We start from the raw sequence: 23,278 nt of genomic DNA, 5'->3' as shown, positions 1-23,278 counted from the left end.
AAGAGCTCGCTTTGCCCGAATACATTGAGTTAGTAAGGATGTGGAGAGGAAATTTGTAGTGCTCCAAGCCTGTTTTGAAGTTGTTCGAGAGCCTGTAAAAATATGGGATTCGGAAACTTATGGGTGGTGATGACATGTTGTGTGATCATGCATAACATGATTGTGAAGGATGAGGGTTAAGGTGGCGCCGGAGGTCTGGAATTTGAGAAGATAGAAGATCATATCCAACTTCCAAATCAGAATCCAGGCACGTCGAGCAACTCATGAGCATCATAGTTAGATTGTAAGATTCGAATTTCGCAAAAAAAAAAGATTATAAGATTTGAAATGCTATTATTTTAAGTGCTATGAAATTAAAGAAAAACATGTGCAGAAGTTTGGAGATAGGATAGGGTTGAATATCCTGCTCCCGTATCCGGGGCCACGGACGAGTTTGGATCAGTGTCTGTTTTGCCTTAACAAAAAGATAAGATATTGTGAACACCGCTTATGGCGCACGCGGAACCATACCAACCCAACTGCTTTATTACAGCGCGCATTCATTTCCTTTCTTCTCTCAACACTGCCCATGGCCCACGCGCACCGACGGACGGACGGACATGCCGGGCGACGAGCACAAGAAACGCGACACGAAATCCTATGGGGACTCTCCCCGCGTTGCGCCGGCCGGCCGGCGACCGAGGCGAGGCGAGGCAGCCTACCGAGTACTACTGACCCCCCTACGGCCTCCGGGAGCGCGGCTTGAGGCTCTTCCTGACGCTGCGGCGGACGTGGCAGAGCACCCAGTAGTGGTCCTCCTCGCCGTCGTCGGCGCGGCGGTAGCACCGCGGGTCCGTGATCTCGTACTCGCTCATCACCCACCCGGTGCTCCGCCGCCCCTGCGCCCAGTCGCGGGCGTAGAAGCAGTAGCGCGTCATGGACCAGCGCGCCACCACGCCCAGCTCCGTCACGGACCGCCGGTCCTCCCTGTTGCTGCTGTGCATCCACGCGCCGCCGCCGCCCTCCGGGGTGCGCCGCGCCTGGGCGCGCTTCCCGCGCCGCCGCCGCGCCGCGAAGAAGTAGCCGTGCCCGCGCCGCAGCAGGCCGTGCCGCGCCAGCAGCTCCCAGGGGGTTGCCGCGCACGGGTCCGCCTCCACCACCGCGCCCGCCACGCGCGGCGCGAACCCGCGCAGCTGCGGCCGCAGGAAGTGCAGCACCAGCTCGTCCTCCGTCGGCTCGAACTCGATCTCCTCCTCCTCCCCCGCCTTCCCCATCACCTCCACGCCGGCGCCGCCCAGATTTATCTCCTCCTCTATTTCCCCGATGAAGTCAAGGCTCGGCGACCACCAGACAAGAAGATGCGGCGAGGGACAGGGAGGGACGGCTAAGAAAAGGACATCCAGCATTACCTTACCCTATTCAGCCCAACACGGAGTAGCCCGCCCAAATGGGCTGCTCAATCGGGCCCAGCTGTAAAGCCACAGCACGGACGCCGGATCTTTTTTGTCCCAAAAAGGAAAACTAACGCCGGCCATATGTAAATGGAGATCACTAACTAAGGACGGAGAGATACGCATCAATTCTGTAATTGTGATAACAGGATCACCAATTAAGTAGTGCGATATGGCACACATGTCGATAATATCCGGCACATAGGGGGAATGAAATGTCAAGGCCTCCCAATGTGATGAAGTTCTTCTGCAACGCAGATCAGGGTGTAAGCACCACCAAAACAACCACATTGTTCCGAAATTTTGGTACAATTGATGATCTAGACCAAGGTGGTGTCTGAGTTAAGTAAGACTCATATCAATTGTAAGTGATGATTACGAAACTCCCTTGGGCACCCGTCATGTTTCCCTTGCAAGCTTACATCGTCTGCAACAACCACTAGAGGAAAGAAATATCTGAGCTAGCGCGTTCAGTGGAGGAGACGTTCCTGTCGACTATGAGGCGCCCTTGAAGGCTTCGTTAATCTTAAGATAATATGCCGGCTCAGTCTGTCAAATGTGCTCATAGGGTTAGGGTGTGCATGTGTGTTTATATGGATGAATGTATGCGCGTATATATGAGCACATGCGTCTTTACCGTGTTAAAAAAACTAAAATAGAATGTTAAATTCCCGCAAAAGAGATGTATAATGGTAAGACAACGAACACACATAAGTGCTCCCATCACTAAATAAAAATATGAGCACTCACATGTCTTCCTTCCTGGAAGCATCTCTTGAGAGAACAGTCCGGGTGATGTCAATGGTGGAGGTTGATTTGGATGGTTGTTGGTGCTTGCAATAATATATTTACCCATCAGGTTTATCTAGTCGATCTTGGTCGAGAAAAATAAGCTACTATTGAAAATAAAAGAACAAAAGCGAAAATGGGTACTTAGGGCATCACCAAGGCGGACACGCAAATCACATCCGCCCGGACCGCGGGAGCCATCCAACGCGGGAAAGTATCGGTCCGCGAGGCGGTCCGGATGCGATTTTTTCTGCAAAACGGAGAGAAAAGTGGGTAAGCTTTGCGGGAGTCCGGACATGCGAAACATAGGAATCCGACATGCCAGACCCACCCAAAACTCTTCCCGGACCCCGTGACTCCATCCTCCCCCATTTTCTCTCCTTTCTTCTTTCTCTCTTGCCTTCGCCGCTGCTCCACCACCCTGGCCACCACGCCAAACCCCTACCGCTAGGTGGAAACAGACTAAATGGTATAGTTACTGAATATCATCTAAAAGGCCTCAAAGATTTGAAGTTCTTGGGGTTGCACAACACATACCTTCAGATAAAGGTTAGTCAAAATTGGATTCCTCCATTCAAGCTACAAGCAATTTTCTTAGCATCTTTGCAGCTAGGACCGGAATTCCCGCCATGGCTTAGATCACAGACAAGTCTTCGGCTCCTACATATATCAAATGCAAGCATAACTGCAATCCCAGCTTGGTTTTGGGTTGCATTTTCAAGGACAAACTTCATAGATTTGTCAGATAATGAGATAACCGACACACTTCCAGCAACCTTGAAATTTATGACTACACAAAAAATGGTACTGTCCAATAATAGATTGATATGTATGGTGCAAAAGTTTCCAAGAAATGCTGAATACATGGACTTAGCAGGAAACTCTTTCTCCGGGACATTGCCATTAGATTTTGGAGCCCCTTTATTGGAGGAGCTTATTCTTTATAACAATTCAATATCAGGCACCATTCCATCTTCAATATGCAAATTGTCACAGTTGGTTGTGCTAGACCTATCAAAAAACAAGCTTACAGGAGAAGTTCCAACTTGTGAAGAGGATTCTAACTCGCAGATGAGTAGTCTTCATGTGGTAAATTTAAATACCAGCAACCTCTCAGGACAGTTCCCAAAAGTTCTTAGAAACTGCCAACACCTTGTTTTTATTGATCTATCTTATAACAAATTCTCTGGAGACATACCTACATGGATGGCTGTGAATTTTCCGTACTTGGCACTCCTACGTCCACGGTACAATATGTTTTCTAGGGAAATTCCCATGGAATTGGAATGCTTCAAGGGCTGCAGTTTTACATCTTGCACACAACAACTTCTCACGAAGCATGCCAGACTCATTAGTTAAGATGAGCGCAATGGCCCAAAGTTCTGGATACGAGTATTTAACCAAAAACTACCACAATTCACGGAACCGTGACGAAAAACTACCACTTTACGATTCTGTGCGAAAAACTACCACTTTTTTCCTAATCCGTGGCAAAAAACTACCAAGTCGCGAAATCGCTCGCTTGACCCGCGCTAAGCACAAATCTGACCGCTTGGGCCCACGAACCAGGTGCCACCCTGGCCATCCTTCGCGCCGGAGCCGCACCCGCATGCGCGCGCCCGCTCCCGCCTCGCCGTCGTCGCTCCCACCTCGCCGTCGTCGTGCCCACCAAGCTCCTGGGGCCGGCCACTACCGCGTGGCCGCCAGCGCCGCGCTGCTGCCCCCGCCGTGAGCGACGACGGCTGCCCCCGCCGCGCTGCTGCCCCCGCCGTCGTCGTGCCCACCAAGCTCCTGCCGTCGCTGTTGCCCCCGCCGCGACCGCGCGAGAGATTGCGTCGCCGTGAGGCAGAGCAGCGCGTCGCAAAGGAGGAGGTGAAGGGGAGGGCGGCTCCAGCGGTGACCCGCAGCGGCTCTGGCGGTTGCAACAACGACCCGTGGCGACTCCAGAGCTGACCCGCGGCGAGCGGCTCCAGCGCTGACCCGTGGCGAGCGGCTCCAGCGCTGACCCGCGGCTGCCGCGGCGAGCGACTCCAGCGGTGAAGGGCGGCGGCGGCAGGTGCGAGGAGCCCGGGCGGCCGGAGGCGGGGGCGTGGCCGCGGGCATAGCAGGTGTGTGCGGGCAGGTGTTGGCGAGCGAGCGTGGTACGGGGACAGCTACCACGGTGCGCATGGCGAGGGGCGGCCACGAGCGCCGCGGGCGCGCGCGTGCGGGTGCGGCTCGGAGCACGAGCTCCGGCGCGCGGCCACGGAGTAGAGGGGAAGCAGCGGGCGCTGACGATGGCGAGCGAGCGTGGTACGGGGACGGCGACCGCGAGCTGCACGAGGTGGTCGTGGACACGGCGAAGTGCGGGCGAGAGGGTCACCGGAGTGCACGCGAGGTGTTCGAGGAAATGCCAGAGAGAGGAGGAGGAGGAGGAAGAAGAAGATTGATGCTGACAAGTGGGCCCATCCTGTCAGAAATGCGTTTAGAAGAGGCGAAGCGAGCGATTTTGCGACTTGGTAGTTTTTTGCCACGGATTAGGAAAAAAGTGGTAGTTTTTCGCACAGAATCGTAAAGTGGTAGTTTTTCGTCACGGTTCCGTGAATTGTGGTAGTTTTTGGTTAAATACTCTTCTGGATACAGTTATGCTCTTTTATCAAGTGCTCATGAGTGGCCAAGCGCTCCAGATATATAACTCAATATATGATGATGTTCATTCCATGGACAAAGTATCAGTTCTTACTAAAGGGAAACAACTAGAATTTTCTCTGCAAATCTCGTACATGGTGATTCTTGATTTATCAACCGGAGTGATCCCTGGAGATATTGGTTGTCTCATTGGTTTAAGAGGTCTGAAGTTTTCATGGAACAAGTTAACTGGAGAAATCCCTGAGAAAATTAGTGAGCTCAAGCAATTGGAATCACTTGACTTTTCAAACAATGAGCTTTCCGGTGGAATCCCTTCAAGCATGGAAACCATGACCTCTTTAAGACATATATGAACCTATCGTACAACGCTCTATCCGGAAAGATACCATTATAGGAAATCAGCTCGGAACTTTCGACGCATCTTCTTACATTGGAAACATTGGTCTATGTGGTTTCCCCTTGACTCCCAATTGTCTTGCAAACAGGTCAGGTCAGCCAAGATACAAAGATGATGGCGATGGATTGGAGGACATATCCCTTTACCTTGGTTTAATAGTTGGTTTTGCCTTTGGCTTCTGGGTGGTCTTTTGTGTGATGATGTTCAAAAAGAGATGGAGAATTTCTTATTTCATGTTTGTTGAAGGGCTGCAAGACAAGATTTATGTGGTCGTGGTACTAAAATGGGTAATTTGAAGAGAAAATTAGTCAAAACCTAAATATTGGTATAGGTTATGAATGACAATTACCATCTACTATGTCTTTTTTACATTACCTTTTTAGTGTAATTGGTTGCTTATATTGGACTGTTCTGAAAGAAGGTGTGTGTGATAGAGTTTGTATAGTGTGACATATGTGTCCAATCTTATTATGAACTTTTTGCTATTTACAAGTTCAGACTAGATTCTTGTTTATATTTTTATTTTTTTTATTTTTTTAGATTCTTGTTTATATAAGAGAAAAGTATATATTCTGTCCCTCAACTATCCGAGAAGTATGTGTTTAGTCCTCCAATTGCAAAACCATACAAACTACACCCAGAAATGTTGAAACGGCATAACTTTTTTCCCTCCTTTAGCTCAAAAGGGGTATGTGCGTTGAGTTGGTATTGTTATGTTATGATCCAAATTCAAGTATAAAGATAAAGGCTAACTTCTCATGAGCGGAGCGAAGCTCTGAACCATCGCGAGAAGACTTGGACCGGTACGGATTAGTACTGACATATGTCACCTCCGCACATGATAAGTTGATCAGTTGCAAATCCCCGACATTTGTAACCTCCCCCGATATAGTGAAGATTCGCTGGCTGCCCCCCGTGGTTTACCCCTACAAGTAGAAGGAGGTTTCCATGTTAAAATCTCATGTCTCTCATGTGTTGATTTCATTCTTCATCATTTGATTTGCCTGTCGTATTTCTAACAAGTGATATCAGAGCCTTGTTTCTGTCTAAGATTTCGACGACATGACATCAATGAAGTTTGATCTTCCTATGCTGGATTACGACACAAGGTATTCCCTATAGCAAGTGAAGATGCGGGTAGTGCTAGCACATCCCGATATGGATGAGGCACTCGTTGGGTTCGGTGGCAAAGGACATAAGGCATGGACCGATAATGAGAAGCGCAAAGATCGTAAGGCTATGTCTATGCACTACTGAGGAAAATGTTTATATGTGACCTCAAATTAGTGGCGGGCACCCGCCACTTCTATTTTGGAAAGTCAGCAGTGGCGGGTAACAAATTCCACCAACCACTGGAGTTACCATAGTAGTGGCGGACGAAAATAACCACCTGCCACAAGTGAACTCTCCCAAATTTGCCCATGCTGAAAGTGAGTAGTGTCGGGCCCTTGGTAACACCCGCCACTGCCATGGTAGCTATCAGTGGCGGGCAATATGCATGCCCATCACAGATAAATCGTGGTGACCGCGCAAAATATAAATCATAGGCAATAAACTAGACTAGTCCCATATTTGAAGCGGGTTCGAAAATTCCTAAGGAAACCATATTTAGTACAACGACATAGTAGTGGCGGTCGTTATCAGCCGCCCGACGCTGCTAGTTGATGTGGCCGGCATTTGCGAGGGCCTGCCGCTATTATTCCCGACCGTGGCAACGGTTCACCCCCCCCACCCTCAAAACCACATCTTGAGACTCAAACTTACCTCCACTCTTCTGAATCTGTCCGGCTCCCCTCGCCGCGGCTGCCCTCATCCCCCCTCGCTGCCCCCGTCATCGAACGCCGCAGCAGTCCTCCTCCACGGCCGTCCTCGTCGGTGGGGCCCTCGTTCGTCGCGACCCCCTCGCTGCAGCCGTCCTCGTCGTCGGTATAGGTAAGTATGCTTATATTTGATTCACATATGCCAGACCACTCATATCAGGTGTAGTATCAACCTTGAAGAGTAAAAGCACACCACCTGCAACGTCCGATAAGCCAATGTAGTTTTCCTCAGAGAAATAAGGTGGAAAAGGGAGTAGACAACGGTCAGAACTCTGTGGATACGAAGGCCCTTACAATAATAGAGGGGCGATAGGGTCTCCCAAGCTTACATTGAGACAGTTATGCAGCTCTCTTTCAAAGCCAAAGCTTCCAAAAGGTGCGATTTCGCCACCTAAGTTCAAAGATACTCCCTCCGTTCCAAAATAGATGACCCAACTTTGTACTAACTTTAGTACAAAGTTAGTACAAAGTTGGGTCATCTATTTTAGAACGGAGGGAGTAGAATCCACCGTGGGAGGACAAGGTTCTATATGGTCGACTTTGATGCTACCATCTTATTAATTATTACAGTCTGAGTGTATTGTTGCTGGTGCTGTGGCCCATGATCACCGTGATATGTTCCTGAACGTCTCACCATCGCTTCTTTGCGAAGGTTTGCGATCCTCAACCGTGTGAGCAATGGGTTTTGAACCGGGCATAGCCCGTTCCATTACTGCGACATAACGGAAATACAATAGTCTAGAAAAGAAGAAGGAAAGGGGATAGCGAGTTCAAGCATCACTGGGAAACCCACTGTGAGCGTTCGCCATCGAGATTACCTACTGTGGGACGAAAACCCGACGACACCATATATCATCCTAAATCTTTACCTAATAATAAAGCAAATTGGGTTTCTGGTCGTCCGTCATTGCCGTTTTTGAAAAAAAAACCTATTGTTTGTTGAATTCAACCCGCAGTCCTTTATCAAGTGAGTTCCTCAAAAAACGTTTCATTTTTGCAAAAGAGCCCCTGCATTAGTTGGACTTCAGCCCGCAGTCTGCAGTCAGTCCTTATATTCCTTATCCATTCCCAGACTCCACTGACGGCCACTCGCCGCCGCTTGGCGCCGGCGTCCACGACGCCGCTCCGACGACCCCTCGCCACCCGCCGTCGCCGGCAGCCACCAGCAGGCCGCTGTCCCGTTTCCTCTCACCCTCCCGCTCACGCCTGCGTCCCGCCATCGTCAGCGAGGACCACCTCCAGCCTCCCCTTCCTCTGCTCCTCCTCCTCACCTCGCGCTCGAGCGCCGCTCCTGCAGCACCTCCGCTGCCCGCCTCTGTTTGCCGGTGCCCATCGCATGTACCTTCATCCCGCCGCCACCTCCTGCCCCGCGTCGCCCGCCCCACACCGCATCGACCAGGACCGCGTCCCTCCCCAAACGACGGCGATGATGGAGGGCGCTGCCCAGCTCCTGACTGACGGATTCGCCGGCTCCCCGCTCCTCGGGGAAGAGAGGAAGAAAGGCGAAGGAGAAGGGGCACAAGGTGAGGGAGGCGGTCGCCGGCGATGGCGGCTTCGGTGAGCCACTGGCAGGCAGAGAGACGAGCTCCTGTTGAGGCGGCCGGGCTCGGTGTGGGCTGGTTCATCCGGATCGAGCCCTTCCTGCCCGGGCGTCTCCATCGCCATGGACGGCCTGCACAGCGCCGACGCCTGCTTCTCTCTTGGGAGGGCCATGTCGCCTCAGGTCCGGCCCCCCATCGGCCCGCCGGACGTAGGCAGGTAAGGACAGACGGCAGCTGAGATTGGGCCTCACCTTCTTCTTCTCTGGTTAAGAAAGAATTGGTTCTTTGGTGCGTTTTGCTGGGTGGGCGGCCTCGCTGAATTAGTTGCCTCTGTTTTTTTTCATTTGTCATCGAATGTCCACCGACGGAGACCAGCACCCTCTGGATCGCCAAGCTCTGTTCAGACCAAAAGATAAGCGCGGGTAAGTACAATTCACCCTAATCTACAAGTGTATATCATCGATCAGTATATGTTTGTCATTGCCAAGTAAGTAGATATACTGCTGCAGATTGCCCAATGAATAAAGCAATATCTTGAAGGTTTTTGCCGCTGCCGGTTGTTGGATTCATCAAACCTGCCTTTTAGATTTGGCAATGGGTTTGGGATTATTGATGGCCTAGCCACTAAACAGTGAACGAAGGAGTCAGAGGTAGCTTGAAGCGCAAATGCTTCACCGGCTCTGATAAAACTCATGTCTGCACATGGAGCAGTACAAGCTAGCTACGACGGGCTGCGGACGCATGTACGCGAATGCTCAAGGAGCGCTGACCTCGGCGTCGAAAACTCGGGGCTCAGACGACCACGCCGATCCGAAGCCCCGGCGGCAGATCCACGCGGCCCCTTCAAGCAGCCGCCGGCCACCGCTGCCGCGCCTCCGCCACAGCCCCAGCCTGCCGCCGCGCGCAGCCCTGGCCACCTGGAGCCCATACGCAGCCGCCCCGCAACTGGCCGACGAAAGCTTGGAGGATTGTAGAGAGGAGGGAAGAGAAAGGGAACGCGGCGCTGTGGACTGGAGCACGGTCGCGTGGGTGTGTGTGGCTGGAGCAGGAAGAAGAGGCGACGTGGATAAGGCACGCAGTGGAGATAGCTCTCCGTGTGGATTGCTTTTTTAGTTGCTGCATCGACCAGAAGCTACTACTAGATGTTGCTATACGTGCCAGCACCGATTGCATTTTATTTTTCTTCTAAATGAGCACCAATATAATAATTGGTTGCTGTTGTTCGTTGTCACTGTTATAGTTTAATTTTCATGCCTACCACATCTTATGAATACATCATGTGATATACAATAATTAAAAATGAGTAAAATATTTGAATAAATACTTCTTACGGAAGAAGATATTTAGAGCTCACCGGGACTTGACAATTAAGATATTCCCTGACTCTGGATGTTACCGACATCGTTGGTGAGATAAGGAGGAGAGAGAGGGTTGGATGAAGAGTGACCACGATGCATCTTGAAGTTTACCTTTTTTCTAGACAATCCAATTGAAATTTACCTGTGATGGGGAACACAGAAAAGGTTGCTTTTTTATGGTGATGTTGCCAAGTTCAAATAATGCAAAAGAAAAGGAACAAAATATAATCTTGCAAATCAAATAACCAACATTACCTCTTTGCTTTAGAATATTAACAAAAATTGTATATAAACAATCACAATTTAATGCACCATTACTCTTTCGTCCAACAAAATCTTTTGAAAATTCTAAAAAAACTTTTGAATTAGTTATTAAACCCTCAAATAGTATACAACAATTCCATCGTCTGTATATCCGGCTAGAAACAAATACAACATTCCTCTTCCAGCCGATGACAGTGCTAAGCTGAAGGAGGCGCCATCCAAGGACATCCCTACGACTTTCTCAACTTTATACTACATAGTATGGGCATCGAGTGTGTTTTTTTTAAATCGCATACCTTTTCTTGTTTTCAAAAAAATCATGCTTTTAAATATATATACATTTAAAAAAAGATCTCAGAATCCCCAAAAATGTTTTAATTAAAAATATATTTAAAAATTCTCGTTCAGAAAAACATGTGTAAAAAATGTTCATTTTCAAAACATATTTCAGTTCTACTAAAAAGATTAAAAATTCAAATTGTTTAATTATTTTAAAATAATGAAATATTTGTGTTTTACGATATTTTTCTTCCGTTGCAACCCACGGGCCCTTTTTGCTAGTCCAGGCCTAACAGCCCCTGCAACAACCAAACCGCTCACACATGAGCATCAAAAGGTTGCCTCTGATATACTATATGCTTTATCCTGTTACTCTTGTTGATGGTATTCAGAGGATTGTCTTTCCTTGTGGTTGTCTTTGCTGAATGCCTCTGAAGGTGACCGGTCGGCTACTGGTGGTTTTATCCATCATGACTTTATTCGTGTTAGTCGAGTCTATAATATCGTGTGATCTGCGGAGCATGTTGTGCAGGTGCTTGGTCTGTTGAAGGCTCCGGATTTCGAATTTGTGGCATGGTACTCATGCCTTCCTGAGAGTCTTGTTTGTATCTGTGTTTTCATCTGGGTTTCCACTCTGTAATGTCTGGAGCATAGCAATTTGTTGTATAAAATATCTGCGTAAATATATATATCAATAAGTCAACCTGATGTTGATGTTGAGGGAGGTTTACCCCCCTCAAAACCACATCTGGAAACTCAAACTTACCTCCACTCTTCCGAATCCGTCCGGCTCCCCTCGCCGCGGCTGCCCTCATCCCCCCTTGCTGCCCCCGTCATCGAACGCCGCAGCGGTCCTCCTCCGCGGCCGTCCTCGCCAGCCGGACCCTCGTCCGTCGCGACCCCCTCGCCGCGGCCGTCCTCGTCGGCGGTATAGGTAAGTATGCTTATATTTGATTCACATATGCCAGTCCACTCATGTCAGGTGTAGTATCAACCTTGGAGAGTAAAAGCACACCACCTGCAACGCCTGATAAGCCACTATATTTTTCCTCAGAGAAATAGGGTGGAAAAGAGAGCAGACTACGGTCAGGACTCTGTGGATATGGAGGCCCTTACAGTAATATAGGGATGATAGGGTCTCCCAAGCTTACATTGAGACGATTATGCAGCACTCTTTCAAAGCCAAAGCTTCCAAAAGGTGTGATTTCACTACCTAAGTTCAAAGATAGAATTCAAAGATAGAATTCACCGCGACGTACAATGCTCTAAAAATCGTGCAAACTGATCTAACGACAGATGAGGCGTTCGGGCAGGATGCTACGCGCCACACGTGTGGGCGTTAGTATTTCCCTATGTTTATATCAAGAAGTCAACCTTATGTTGATGTTGACGGGAAAATAACTTGAGTTTGACATTCTTGAGGAAAAAAATTTGACATATTTTTAGACTTGCAAACGGCAGAGCAGTACACTCTGGCAAAAGCCAGCAAAATCCAAGGGACCAAATTCTGCTTAAATACAGACAGTGTGCCGCGCACCGACAGACGGACATGGCAGATCAGATCACACACATGGCGACTTAGCGACGAACGACGAGGACGAACTGACACGGGCTTGCGCCGGCCGGCGACCGAGCCGAGGCGCGGCAGCCTGCTGAGTAATACTGACCCGCTACCGCCTGCGGGAGCGCGGCTTGACGTTCTCCCTGATGCTGCGGCGGACGTGGCAGAGCACCCAGTACTGGTCCTCCTCGCCGTCGTCGGCGCGGCGGTAGCACCGCGGGTCCGTGATCTCGTACTCGGACATCACCCACCCGGTGCTCCGCCGCCCCTGCTGCGCCCCGTCGCCGCCGCGGAGGTAGAAGCAGTACCGCGTCATGGTCCAGCGCGCCACCACGCCCAGCTCCGTCACGGACCGGCGGTCCTCCTTGTTGCCGCTGTGCATCCACGCGCCGCCGCCGCCCTCCGGGGTGCGCCGCACCTTCCCGCGCCGCCGCGCCGCGAAGAAGTAGCCGTGCCCGCGCCGCAGCAGGCCGTGCCGCGCCAGCAGCTCCCAGGGGGGCGACGCGCACGGGTCCGCCTCCACCACCGCGCCCGCCACGCGCGGCGCGAACCCGCGCAGCTGCGGCCGCAGGAAGTGCAGCACCAGCTCGTCCTCCGTCGGCTCGAACTCGATCTCCTCCTCCTCCCCCACCTCCTGCTTCACCTCCCCTCCGCCGGCGCCGGCCAGATTTATCTCCTCCTCCTCCATTTCCCCGATGAAGTCTCCCCTTCCTCCTTCCTCCTTCCTCCGATGAAGTAAGGCTCAGCAACCACCAGACAAGAAGATGCGGCTGCGTTTCTTTCCAACCACCGCACCAGCACCGTTTATTACTACGTTTCCCTACTCGACCCAACACGGAGTGGCCCACCACTAACGCCGGATCTGGCAAAGCTCCAAAATAAATAAATAAATTGAAAGCCTCTAAATTTGGCGCAAATCTCCTTTTTTTTTCTGGGATCAATGTACGCCGTGTAGATGGAGATCACTAGTAAGCAAGGATGAAGAGATACGTATCGAGAAATAAGGGAGACTATCACTCCCGGACGCTCTCAGCGATTTGGCATTCCTGGCTGTTGGATCGTTTTGCTTGATGCAATCTTGGCCGTTCGATGCCCCTAGGAAAGACCTTGGCCGTCGGATTGAACAGGAGCTCCTGTAGCAATGAACATATTCACCCCACTGTGAAGATCTCGTGCCACCGCCGTTATTCCCGTGCCCCGTATAGGGCATTTTCGTAATTTCACTTTGTTGGAAAAGTGCCCAACTAGGATTGAGACCGTGCTGGTCGTTCCCCTCCCCCTCGAGCCCGCCTCCTCTCTTCCCCTCCTCTCCTCCCCGCGCTCTTCCCCTCTTCTCCTCTCCTCCCCGCCGCCTCCCGCCTCCTCTCCTCCCCAGCGCCTCCCGCCTCTTGAAGAAGAAGCAACCCCCGCCCGCGCCCAGAAGCCCAAGCCCGCCACCAAGCGGCAGTTCCAGGCGTTGCAGGGCGGCAGGGGGCTCAGCCTCAACCCGCTAACCCTAGCTGCACCCCACACCGCCGCCAGCTCCTTCTCCCGGCCTGCCGGTCCCCGCCACCCGCGTCCACAGCGTCGTCGTCGTCGTCATCGCGTGCACACGGCAAGAGGAGCACGGGAGATGTGGCTGCGCCGCCGCCTCTGCCTCTGCTCGCCCTCGCGTTGTCGTGCCATTTCCTCCTCCACGCCCCCTTGGTGCTCATCAGGAAGAGCGCGGCTCGCAGTCGGTCCTCGCGAGGGAGTGCCGGACGCGCGCATGAGGGAGTGGTGGACGCGCGCAGGAGGGAGCGGTGGAGCATGGTGGCTCCGGTCGAGGTGAGCTGCCTTTCCTCGTGGCGCGTTGGTTTTTCCATGCTTTTCTTCGTTGATCTGTGATCTTGTTTGCGTGCAGGTCTGCTGTTGTGGTCGTCGATGTGGTCGTCATTCACTCTGCCAATCATTCACTCTGCCAATCTGCTGTTGTGGTCGTCGATGTGCTATTGTGGCCATTGATTTGCAGGTATATATGTATGTATGTCCTCTTCTTGGCTACTAGCTTCTCCTCACCTCTGATTTTCCCCTTGTTTTCCTTGCAGATTCATCTGCTATTGCCGGTGCCTCCTTTGATCTGACCCGGTGCCATCGTCGCGGAGCTGGACAAGATCATGGTGTCCCCAAACTTTTTAGGCTGCTGCTCCTATGTCCATGGCGTCCCGGAGAAGCAAGGTGTGTTTCTGCTACTCCCTACACTGCTTGATATTACTATTCCTCCATTCATAGCAAGAGATGTGCTGCTGCTACTTCTGTTGTTATGTCTTGCTTTAATTGCTAGCTTCAGTGTATCTTTGCTTGAGAAATGATCATGGTGTTATGGCAAGTGGTGATCTGATGTCGTTGGTTTCGGTTTATCTTTGCTTGAGAAATGATCAATTCTGAAGATGATCAATTTGGGTCTGAAGGATAGTTGTACTATTAGTGATAGACATGGAATGGGGATCTCTTGGTATCAAACACAAAAAGGTCATGCCTGAAAATCATGTACATAGCTGGTAGGTATATCTAAAAAGTAGATATACTCAGGAAGAAATGCCGTTTTGATTGGTGGGGGTAGGGTTGAAAGGATTTTGTGCATCGAAGAATTTTCCAAGATCTCAGATAATGACACATGTGGAAGTGAAAGCTACCCTTTCTTTATAGTTGCAAAAGTTTATTTTACAGTATGCCTGGACTGCTGTAATCACCAATTACAGAGGGATATGCATTATTTTGAGCATATATAACTAAAACTTTAGTTGTCTTTTTTGCTGTTATAGGCTTTTATGTAAAAAAATGTATAGTTTTCTTGGTTATCCCTAAGTGGTCTTAGTTACCTCTCTCTAATGTTTAAGACACAATATCTAGGTCAATGCTTACCATTTATTATATATTTAGATTTTGAGCACATGTGCAACATTGAATGTTCATGATATCAGGTTTTTGTGATTATACTAGCTTGACGAGTTGTTGATATAAGTGTAAAATTATCGCTGATCATTATGCCAGTATTACCAATGTTGTTTTCTAATTTATTGTTAGTTGGTCATCCTTTCTAAGAGAATCTATGTGTTGCAGGCAATGATCTAAAGTTTCTGCAACTGATCATAGTTCTGGCAAGACATTTAGGAACTCGGAGTTCAAAGTGGGGGACTATTGACAGGTTGTTGATGAGAAGATCTGCAAGTATTATCACTTCGACAGTATACTTTTGTGCCCAAAGTTGCCACTTGATGCTATAATTCTTCCATTTTAATAATTGTGCACTTGGGGTGTCATCTTAATAACCTGTAAGGTGAACTAAGTAAAAAATGGCCATGAAGTAGTGCCACGTTAAAATAACTCTGTTAGACTGGAAATGCTTTTCGTGGCATTTGTGACATTAAGAAAACTAGAAGACCCTGATAGGCCACCGCAAGAAAATCCTTGGTTCATCCAACAAGTGCAATTTCTCCATGTTCATTTGTTTAGGCATGGACATAAAAGATCAAAGCTCCGTTCGCTGAAAATAGAGGCAGAGTAGCCGCTATAGCACGTGCACCCCTAGAGAGATAACACTGATTCTTGTCGTCCTGCTGCTTGTGTACAATCTTTGTTAGAGGTTGCTTGATCTGATGGCGGACGGAACATGGTTGGGTTGGGGCTGTGTGATTTAGCATCTTCTTGGTGGCATTTAATTCCGCAACAATAATCAATAAACACACGCAGCATGATTTTGTTTTTTTCCTCTGGACCTTTTTATTTATGTGACAAAACTTCCTTTAGCAATACACTAATTCAGAATATTCATATATTATTTTCTTAGTCATTTCCAATTTTGCACAAATGTGATTATCAATTTTTCTATTTCTATCAGGACTCATCTATGAAGCCTGAGAAAGCGATGCTTCATTTACAAGAGCCGCTCTCCCCAACAACACTGTTGTGATGAAATGGAGTCTCCTGTTACACATGTTCAGTACTTGCACCTCAACGTCACTTCTGTGAGTTGTGGCCTAGGTTAGGTCGATCCTTAATCTCTGTTCCAATTTATTCTGGTATCATTAGTCTCAGGATCATTTTAAATATTGATTTATGTGCTGCTTTTGTATTTTTTGGGGCTGGAGATTGCAGGTGGCCTGATAAAGAGCCCTGGTGGTATCATCGCGCCTTGTGGTGGCTATGTTGCTGGGAAGAAAGATTTGGTTGCTGCAGCTACAGCTCGCCTATCGGCACCGGGCCTTGGGGTGGAGTTTGGGTCGGCGCCTTGCCATGTTATGCGAGCAATGTTTCAGGGCTTGTTTCTTGCTCCGCAGATGGTTGGAGAGGCAGTAAAAGTAGGTTGTTTATCAGTTATTTGCCTCTTTGAGCAAACTATGCATGCGATTTCAAGTGATAGGCTTATACTATCCACAGGGTGGTTTGCTAATCGCAGAGGTCATGTCAGCCAAGGGTTATAGAGTTCAACGACTTCCAAGGGCACCGCTCCATGATATTGTGCAGGTTAATTTAAGTTCATCATTAATTTGCCTGAAAAAGTATTTAGCATTAATTTACTAGGAACATGAGTGTCCGTAGGAATAAGATGTGACAGTCTGAAAACGTTTTAGCATTAATTTACTAGGAACATGAGTGTTCGTAGGAATCTGAGCCCACTATGCAGTGAACCCAGAACATTTTTATTTGTATCTAAAGTTGTTACATATTTTGTGATACTGTCTTGGCGCAAGGGTGCCGGTCCCAACATTTTACTATCCAGGATTTAGCTTGTACTGTTGTTTCTGAAAGACAGTAACATAAAAAGGTCTTATCCGACTCCATGATTTTACTGTATGAAACAACCTGTATAATTTTCAGTTTGTAGAGCTCTGTGGTGCCCTGTTTTTCTGTTGTTCTATTTTTCTATTGCTGGTCAGATCCATGTTGTCCTGAATTGTGAAGTACAACTACAAGTCCAAACCTGGACATTTTCATAAACCTCACATTTTTAGAACCTGAACATTCTCAGTTAGTGGCTCAAAACTGCTCCACTAGAGTAGACATTTAACTTAATCAATTCACCATCTATTCAAATACTCCTATTAATTCCATCTGAGGAGTAGACATTTAACATAAGGTAGCCCCATTTTAATTTAGTCTATTTTTGTTGTAATAGCCCATTAAAGTGACTTTTTGTTCATGAGCAGATCCTTTTCTTAATGTGTTTGATTGGAGGCGCCTCCTCTCGGGCTCTCTCGAAGGTGCACTGTAGCGACAGCGTGTGCGTGGTGGTCAAGCACGATAGCGCTGATGGGTGCCGTCTCCGTCGACTGGAGAAGCGCAGGTCGCGGCTCACTCCGCTGCTCTACTGGGGTCATCAGCCTTTGTACTCGCATTGCGCGTGCACTCAGGTACTACAACCCAGGTTCATATCTCACAGATGTCCATGCACACAGTTCTGACCCCCTTTTTTGCTGCTCCATATAGTGAAGCAACAGAGTCGTGGATGCAGTGTGAGCGTTGGGTGCTGTGTCCATCGGCTGAGCGGTAAGCCAGAGCTGCAAGTCGTTGAACATGGGGTGCTATTGTGATGATCTCATGCCTCACGCTCTATGTGTGTATCTCTCTGTCCTGTTCCCTTTTTGCTATTCATTCATGCCTGTTAGAATTATTAAGTTTTTTCTTGGTTTTGTAGTTGTGGGTTGCTGTTAAGAATGATTACCCTTTTTTTGTCAGAAAAGAACAATTACCCTGATTAGTTAGGATTTAAATGCCACAAGTGGATTTCTGTTAAGAATCATTGGATGGACTATTTAAGTTTCACTCAAAAGTGTTTACCGTTTATGAATTGAAATCTCTTTTCGGACAATATATAAACTTTTGTGCATCTTAATGCTGATATTAGTAGTCCATTTCCTTTCTGAATATGAGCTTTGCTATGGATCTTGGGAGCAGGTCATCCTTGGTTTGCTTCCAGACCAACATGTTTACCATCAGGCGACCACCTTGGATTGGCGCTGTTGTTGCACGTGTGAGGGAGTCCTGGATTAGGGGGTGTCCGGATAGCCGGACTACCATCATCGGCCGAACTATCATCGGCCGGACTATCATCATCGACCGGACTCCAAGACTATGAAGATACAAGATTGAAGACTTCGTCCCGTGTCCGGATGGGACTTTCCTTGGCGTGGAAGGCAAGCTTGGTGATACGGATACGTAGATCTCCTACCATTGTAACCGACTCTATGTAACCCTAGCCCTCTCCGGTGTCTATATAAACCGGATGGCTCTAGTCCGTAGGACACAACAACAACCATTACAATCATACCATAGGCTAGCTTCTAGGGTTTAGCCTCCTTGATCTCGTGGTAGATCCACTCTTGTAAACATCCACAATATCAATATCAATCAAGCAGGACGTAGGGTTTTACCTCCATCAAGAGGGCCCGAACCTGGGTAAAACATCGTGTCCCTTGTCTCCTGTTACCATCCGCCTAGAAGCACAGTTCGGGACCCCCTACCCGAGATCCGCCGGTTTTGACACCGACATTGGTGCTTTCATTGAGAGTTTCTCTGTGTCGTCACCGATAGGCTTGATGGCCTCTTCAATCGACAACGACGCAGTCCTGGGTGAGACTTTTCTCCCCGGACAGATCTTCGTATTCGACGGCTTCGCACTGCAGGCCAACTCACTTGGCCATCTGGAGTAGATCGAAAGCTACGCCCCTGGCCGTCAGGTCAGGTTTGGAAGCCTAAACTTCACGGCCGATATCCGCGGGGACTTGATCTTCGATGGATCTGAGCCACAGCCGAGCGTGCCGCGCTGTCACGATGGGCACGACCTAACTCTGCCGCCGGACAGCACCTTGGAGGCCGCACACGAATCCGCTCCGACCCATAGTCCGGAGCCGATCACTCAGATCGAGGACGGATGGCTGGACACCGCCTCGGGAGCTGCAACTTCTACGGCGATGGAGCCGAACACTTACCTTGTCCCGCATAAGGCTCATGACTCCGAGGTGCCGGACTCTCTGCCGGACTCCGAACCTCCTGCGCCCCTGCCAGTCGAATCCGATTGGGCGCCGATCATGGAATTCACCGCTGCGGACATCTTTCAGCACTCACCCTTCGGCGATATCTTAAATTCGCTGAAACATCTCTCGCTATCCAGAGAGCCCTGGCCGAACTACGGCCAGGATGGTTGGGACGCGGACGACGAAGAAATTCAGAGCCCACCCACCACCCACTTCGTAGCCACCATCGACGATCTAACCGACGTACTCGACTACAACTCCGAAGACATCGACGGTATGAAAGACGATGCCGGAGACTATCAAGAACCAGTGCCTACAAGACACTGGAAGACCACCTCGTCATACGACATATACATGGTGGACACCCCAAAAGATGGGGACGGCGAAGAAGCAACGGAGGCCGATTCCTTAAAGAAACAGCCCAAGCGCCGACGTCAGCGGCGCCGCTCTAAATCCCGCCACAGCAAGAATGGAGATTCCGGCACAGGAGATAATAACACCCCAGAAAGTGCCGAAGACAACCCCCTCTAGCACGATCCAACGCAGGAGGAGGCAGAAGCAAGCCCTCACGAGAGGGCGGCAGATGAAGAGGTCGAGGATGATAATTACTTACCTCCCTCCGGAGACGAGGCAAGCCTCGACGACGACGAATTCGTCGTGCCTGAGGATCCCATCGAACAAGAGCGTTTCAGACGCAGGCTAATGGCCACGGCAAACAGCCTAAAGAAAAAGCAGCAACAGCTTCAAGCTGATCAAGACCTACTGGCCGACAGATGGACCGAGGTCCTCGCGGCCGAAGAGTATGAACTCGAAGGCCCCTCCAAAAGTTACCCAAAACGTAAGTTGCTCCCCCGACTAGAGGAGGAAGCGTACAAACCTGCATCACCAGCGCACAATACGGCAGACCGACCACCTCGTGGCCGCGACAGAGAGGCATGCGAGCCCTCCACCAAAACCGTACCACGGCATCGCTCAAAAAGCATGAAGCCACGGGGGAACGGGCCGGACTTGCGGGATATATTGGAGGACAAGGCAAGACAATCCAGATCTATCTATGGATCACGTGGGCGCCCCAAGACCCACGACGAATACCGTCGCGCCGGATACAACTACTCCGGCCGGGCCGAACACAGCAGACAACGCTCTCTCGAGCTACGTCGCGATATTGCTCAATACAGAGGCGCCACACACCCACTATGCTTCACTGACGAAGTAATGGATCATCAAATCCCTGAAGGGTTTAAACCCGTTAATATCGAATCCTACGATGGCACAACAGACCCCGCGGTTTGGATTGAGGATTATCTCCTCCATATACATATGGCCCGCGGCGACGATCTTCACGCCATCAAATATCTCCCGCTCAATCTTAAAGGACCAGCTCGGCATTGGCTTAACAGCCTGCCCGCAGAGTCAATTGGATGCTGGGAAGACCTGGAAGCCGCATTCCTCGACAACTTCCAGGGCACGTATGTGCGACCACCGGACGCAGATGACCTAAGCCACATAATCCAGCAGCCAGACGAATCGGCCAGGCAATTCTGGACACGGTTCTTAACAAAGAAAAATCAAATCGTCAACTGTCCGGATGCAGAGGCCCTCGCGGCCTTCAAACATAACATCCGCGATGAGTGGCTGGCCCGGCACCTAGGACAGGAAAAGCCGAAATCCATGGCAGCCCTCACATCACTCATGACCCGCTTCTGTGCGGGAGAGGATAGCTGGCTAGCTCGCAGCAACAACCTCAGCAAAAACGCTGGCAGTCCGGATACCAAGGGCCGCAATGGCAGGTTGCGTCGAAACAAAAACAAACGCCGCATTAACAGCGACAACAATGAGGATACGGCAGTCAACGCCGGATTCCGAGGCTCCAAGCCCGGTCAACGGAAGAAGCCATTCAAAAGAACCACTCCGGGCCCGTCCAATTTGGACCGAATACTCGACCGCTCCTGTCAAATACATGGAACCCCTGAAAAGCCAGCTAACCACACCAACAGAGATTGTTGGGTATTCAAGCAGGCAGGCAAATTAATCGCCAAAAACAATGACAAGGGGCTACGCAGCGATGACGAGGAAGAGACCCGGCCACCGAACAACAGAGGACAAAAGGGATTCCCACCTCAAGTTCGGACGGTAAACATGATATACGCAACGCATATACCCAAGAGGGAGCGGAAGCGTGCACTAAGGGACGTATACGCGATGGAGCCAGTCGCCCCAAAATTCAACCCATGGTCCTCTTGCCCGATCACTTTCGATCGAAGAGACCATCCGACCAGTATCCGCCATGGCGGATTCGCCGCATTGGTTTTAGACCCAATCGTCGATGGATTTCACCTCACGAGAGTCCTGATGGACGGCGGCAGTAGCCTGAACCTGCTTTATCAGGATACAGTGCGCAAGATGGGCATAGACCCTTCAAGGATTAAACCTACAAAGACAACCTTCAAAGGCGTCATACCAGGTGTCGAGGCCAGTTGTACAGGCTCAGTCACACTGGAAGTGGTCTTCGGATCCCCGGATAATTTCCGAAGCGAGGAGTTAATCTTCGACATAGTCCCGTTCTGCAGTGGCTATCACGCTCTCCTCGGACGAACCGCGTTCGCAAAATTCAACGCGGTGCCGCATTATGCATACCTTAAGCTCAAGATGCCAGGCCCTCGTGGAGTCATCACGGTCAATGGAAACACGGAACGCTCCCTTCGAACGGAGGAACACACAGCGGCTCTCGCGGCAGAAGTACAGAGCAGCCTTTTAAGGCAATTTTCGAGTTCGGCCGTTAAACGACCGGACACGGCCAAACGCGCCCGGAGCAACGTCAACCAAGACCACCTGGCACGTTCCGAGCACGCGTAGCAATGCGGCCTCAACCCCAGCCCTCGCACAATTGTAAGACAAACTCTTCGTGTACATAATTACGCCTTGGAGATACCATGGGCATAGGGGGAGAGGCACAACCACAACAGACCGAGAGTGCGGTTCGACCACACCAGGGGCTCCCAAGTGTGTCGCTCTTTTTCTCTTTTATTTTTCTCTTTTTTATACAGAACTCTGTCCGGCGGCGAACCTGCCGAACTCATGATGCAACAGCCAGGGAGGGATAAAGGCCGCGACGAACACTCAGGTGGTCTCCATTACGAGCATTAAATTTGTTAAATACACCATTCCGCGGCCTACCCCTGGAGGGAGACGCCTTTAATTCGTCCAATCCCTTGCTTTCCGCACTATTTGTATCATTCCGCACTCATAGTAGATCTTCTCGAATAAAATGCAGCACTTTTTCCCCATAATTGCATTACCTTATATATATACGTTCATTTGCGACATGTTGCATCCGTACATTTTGGTACGGCCAAATACACCAGGGGCTTATGTTCCCGCATTATGGTGTGATAAAGTCCGAACACTTTCACAAGTGCGGCACCCCGAACTTATAGCATTATATGAATCGGCTCCGAATCATGTCTTGGGTCAATAGTTGGGTTTGCCCGGCTCCCATGTTTGGCACCTTACGTTCCGTTCTATCGGCTAAGGTAGCACTGGGAGAACCACTGCGATTGCGCCCCGGTTGAGCCGGGTTAACGCCTCAGTGGTGAAAACTAAAACTGACTGTCATGATAAGGCGAGAGACTGGTTGCTGTTCGAGAGGTCCTTTCGGGTCCTTAAAGAACTACGCCGCTTCGAGCGAAGTTCCGGATAATGTCCGACGAAGGCGTGGATAGCGCCCCGAATTCGGTCTTCCAAATACAAGGGGCTTCGCCGAAATTTAAAATTATAGAATTCTATGGCTAAGTGAGAGTGTTCAAGCACTATAAGTCCGGTTGCCTTGTTCGTTGTGTTGAGCGCCTCCCTAGATGGACCAAAAAATGGGAACAAGAGTGCTCAAGTTTATCCCGAACACCCCAGCACTCGTGGCATGGGGGCTGAAGCCGACGACTTGCCATCTCTCAGATTTAATAAACGGCCGCACAGAAGGTAATATTTTAAATTAACAAGCGTTGCTTAGCGCATATGAACAAAGTTTTCAGCGCACAGGATAACACATTGCGAATTTACTCAATAACTACATCCCTGGGGCACTCATCCGCAATCTTGCGGGCACTCTTCAGGACAGTCTTATAGTACATTTCGGGCGTACGATATTCCTTGCCCGCTGGTGGCGCGTCAGTGATTAGCTTCTCCGCATCCAGCTTGCCCCAATGCACCTTTGCGCGGG

At 49.9% G+C, this 23,278-nt stretch overlaps 3 protein-coding genes across 3 annotated transcripts; all 3 read right to left on the bottom strand.

Moving 5' to 3' along the window:
* Window positions 1-469: 469 nt before the first annotated feature.
* On the bottom strand, window positions 470-1,487 carry LOC123072444 (NAC domain-containing protein 18). The gene has a single exon (XM_044495994.1). It carries the CDS (start codon window positions 1,383-1,385, stop codon window positions 720-722), a length of 666 nt encoding a protein of 221 aa, XP_044351929.1. The 5' UTR covers window positions 1,386-1,487; the 3' UTR covers window positions 470-719.
* Window positions 1,488-7,595: 6,108 nt separating this feature from the next.
* Window positions 7,596-9,672, bottom strand: LOC123072443 (uncharacterized). Its single transcript, XM_044495993.1, has 2 exons — window positions 9,376-9,672; window positions 7,596-9,001 (listed from the first exon to the last, which is right to left on the bottom strand). The coding sequence occupies exon 2, from the start codon at window positions 8,954-8,956 to the stop codon at window positions 8,123-8,125; it is 834 nt and encodes a 277-aa protein (XP_044351928.1). The 5' UTR covers window positions 8,957-9,001; window positions 9,376-9,672; the 3' UTR covers window positions 7,596-8,122.
* Window positions 9,673-11,928: 2,256 nt separating this feature from the next.
* LOC123072441 (NAC domain-containing protein 18) lies at window positions 11,929-12,852 on the bottom strand. The gene has a single exon (XM_044495992.1). The coding sequence runs from the start codon at window positions 12,753-12,755 to the stop codon at window positions 12,177-12,179; it is 579 nt and encodes a 192-aa protein (XP_044351927.1). The 5' UTR covers window positions 12,756-12,852; the 3' UTR covers window positions 11,929-12,176.
* Between the last annotated feature and the right edge of the window lie 10,426 nt (window positions 12,853-23,278).

Source organism: Triticum aestivum, chromosome 3B (assembly GCF_018294505.1).
Source record: "Triticum aestivum cultivar Chinese Spring chromosome 3B, IWGSC CS RefSeq v2.1, whole genome shotgun sequence".
Taxonomy (NCBI): Eukaryota; Viridiplantae; Streptophyta; class Magnoliopsida; order Poales; family Poaceae; genus Triticum; species Triticum aestivum.
This window is presented reverse-complemented; position numbering and strand designations above follow the sequence as displayed.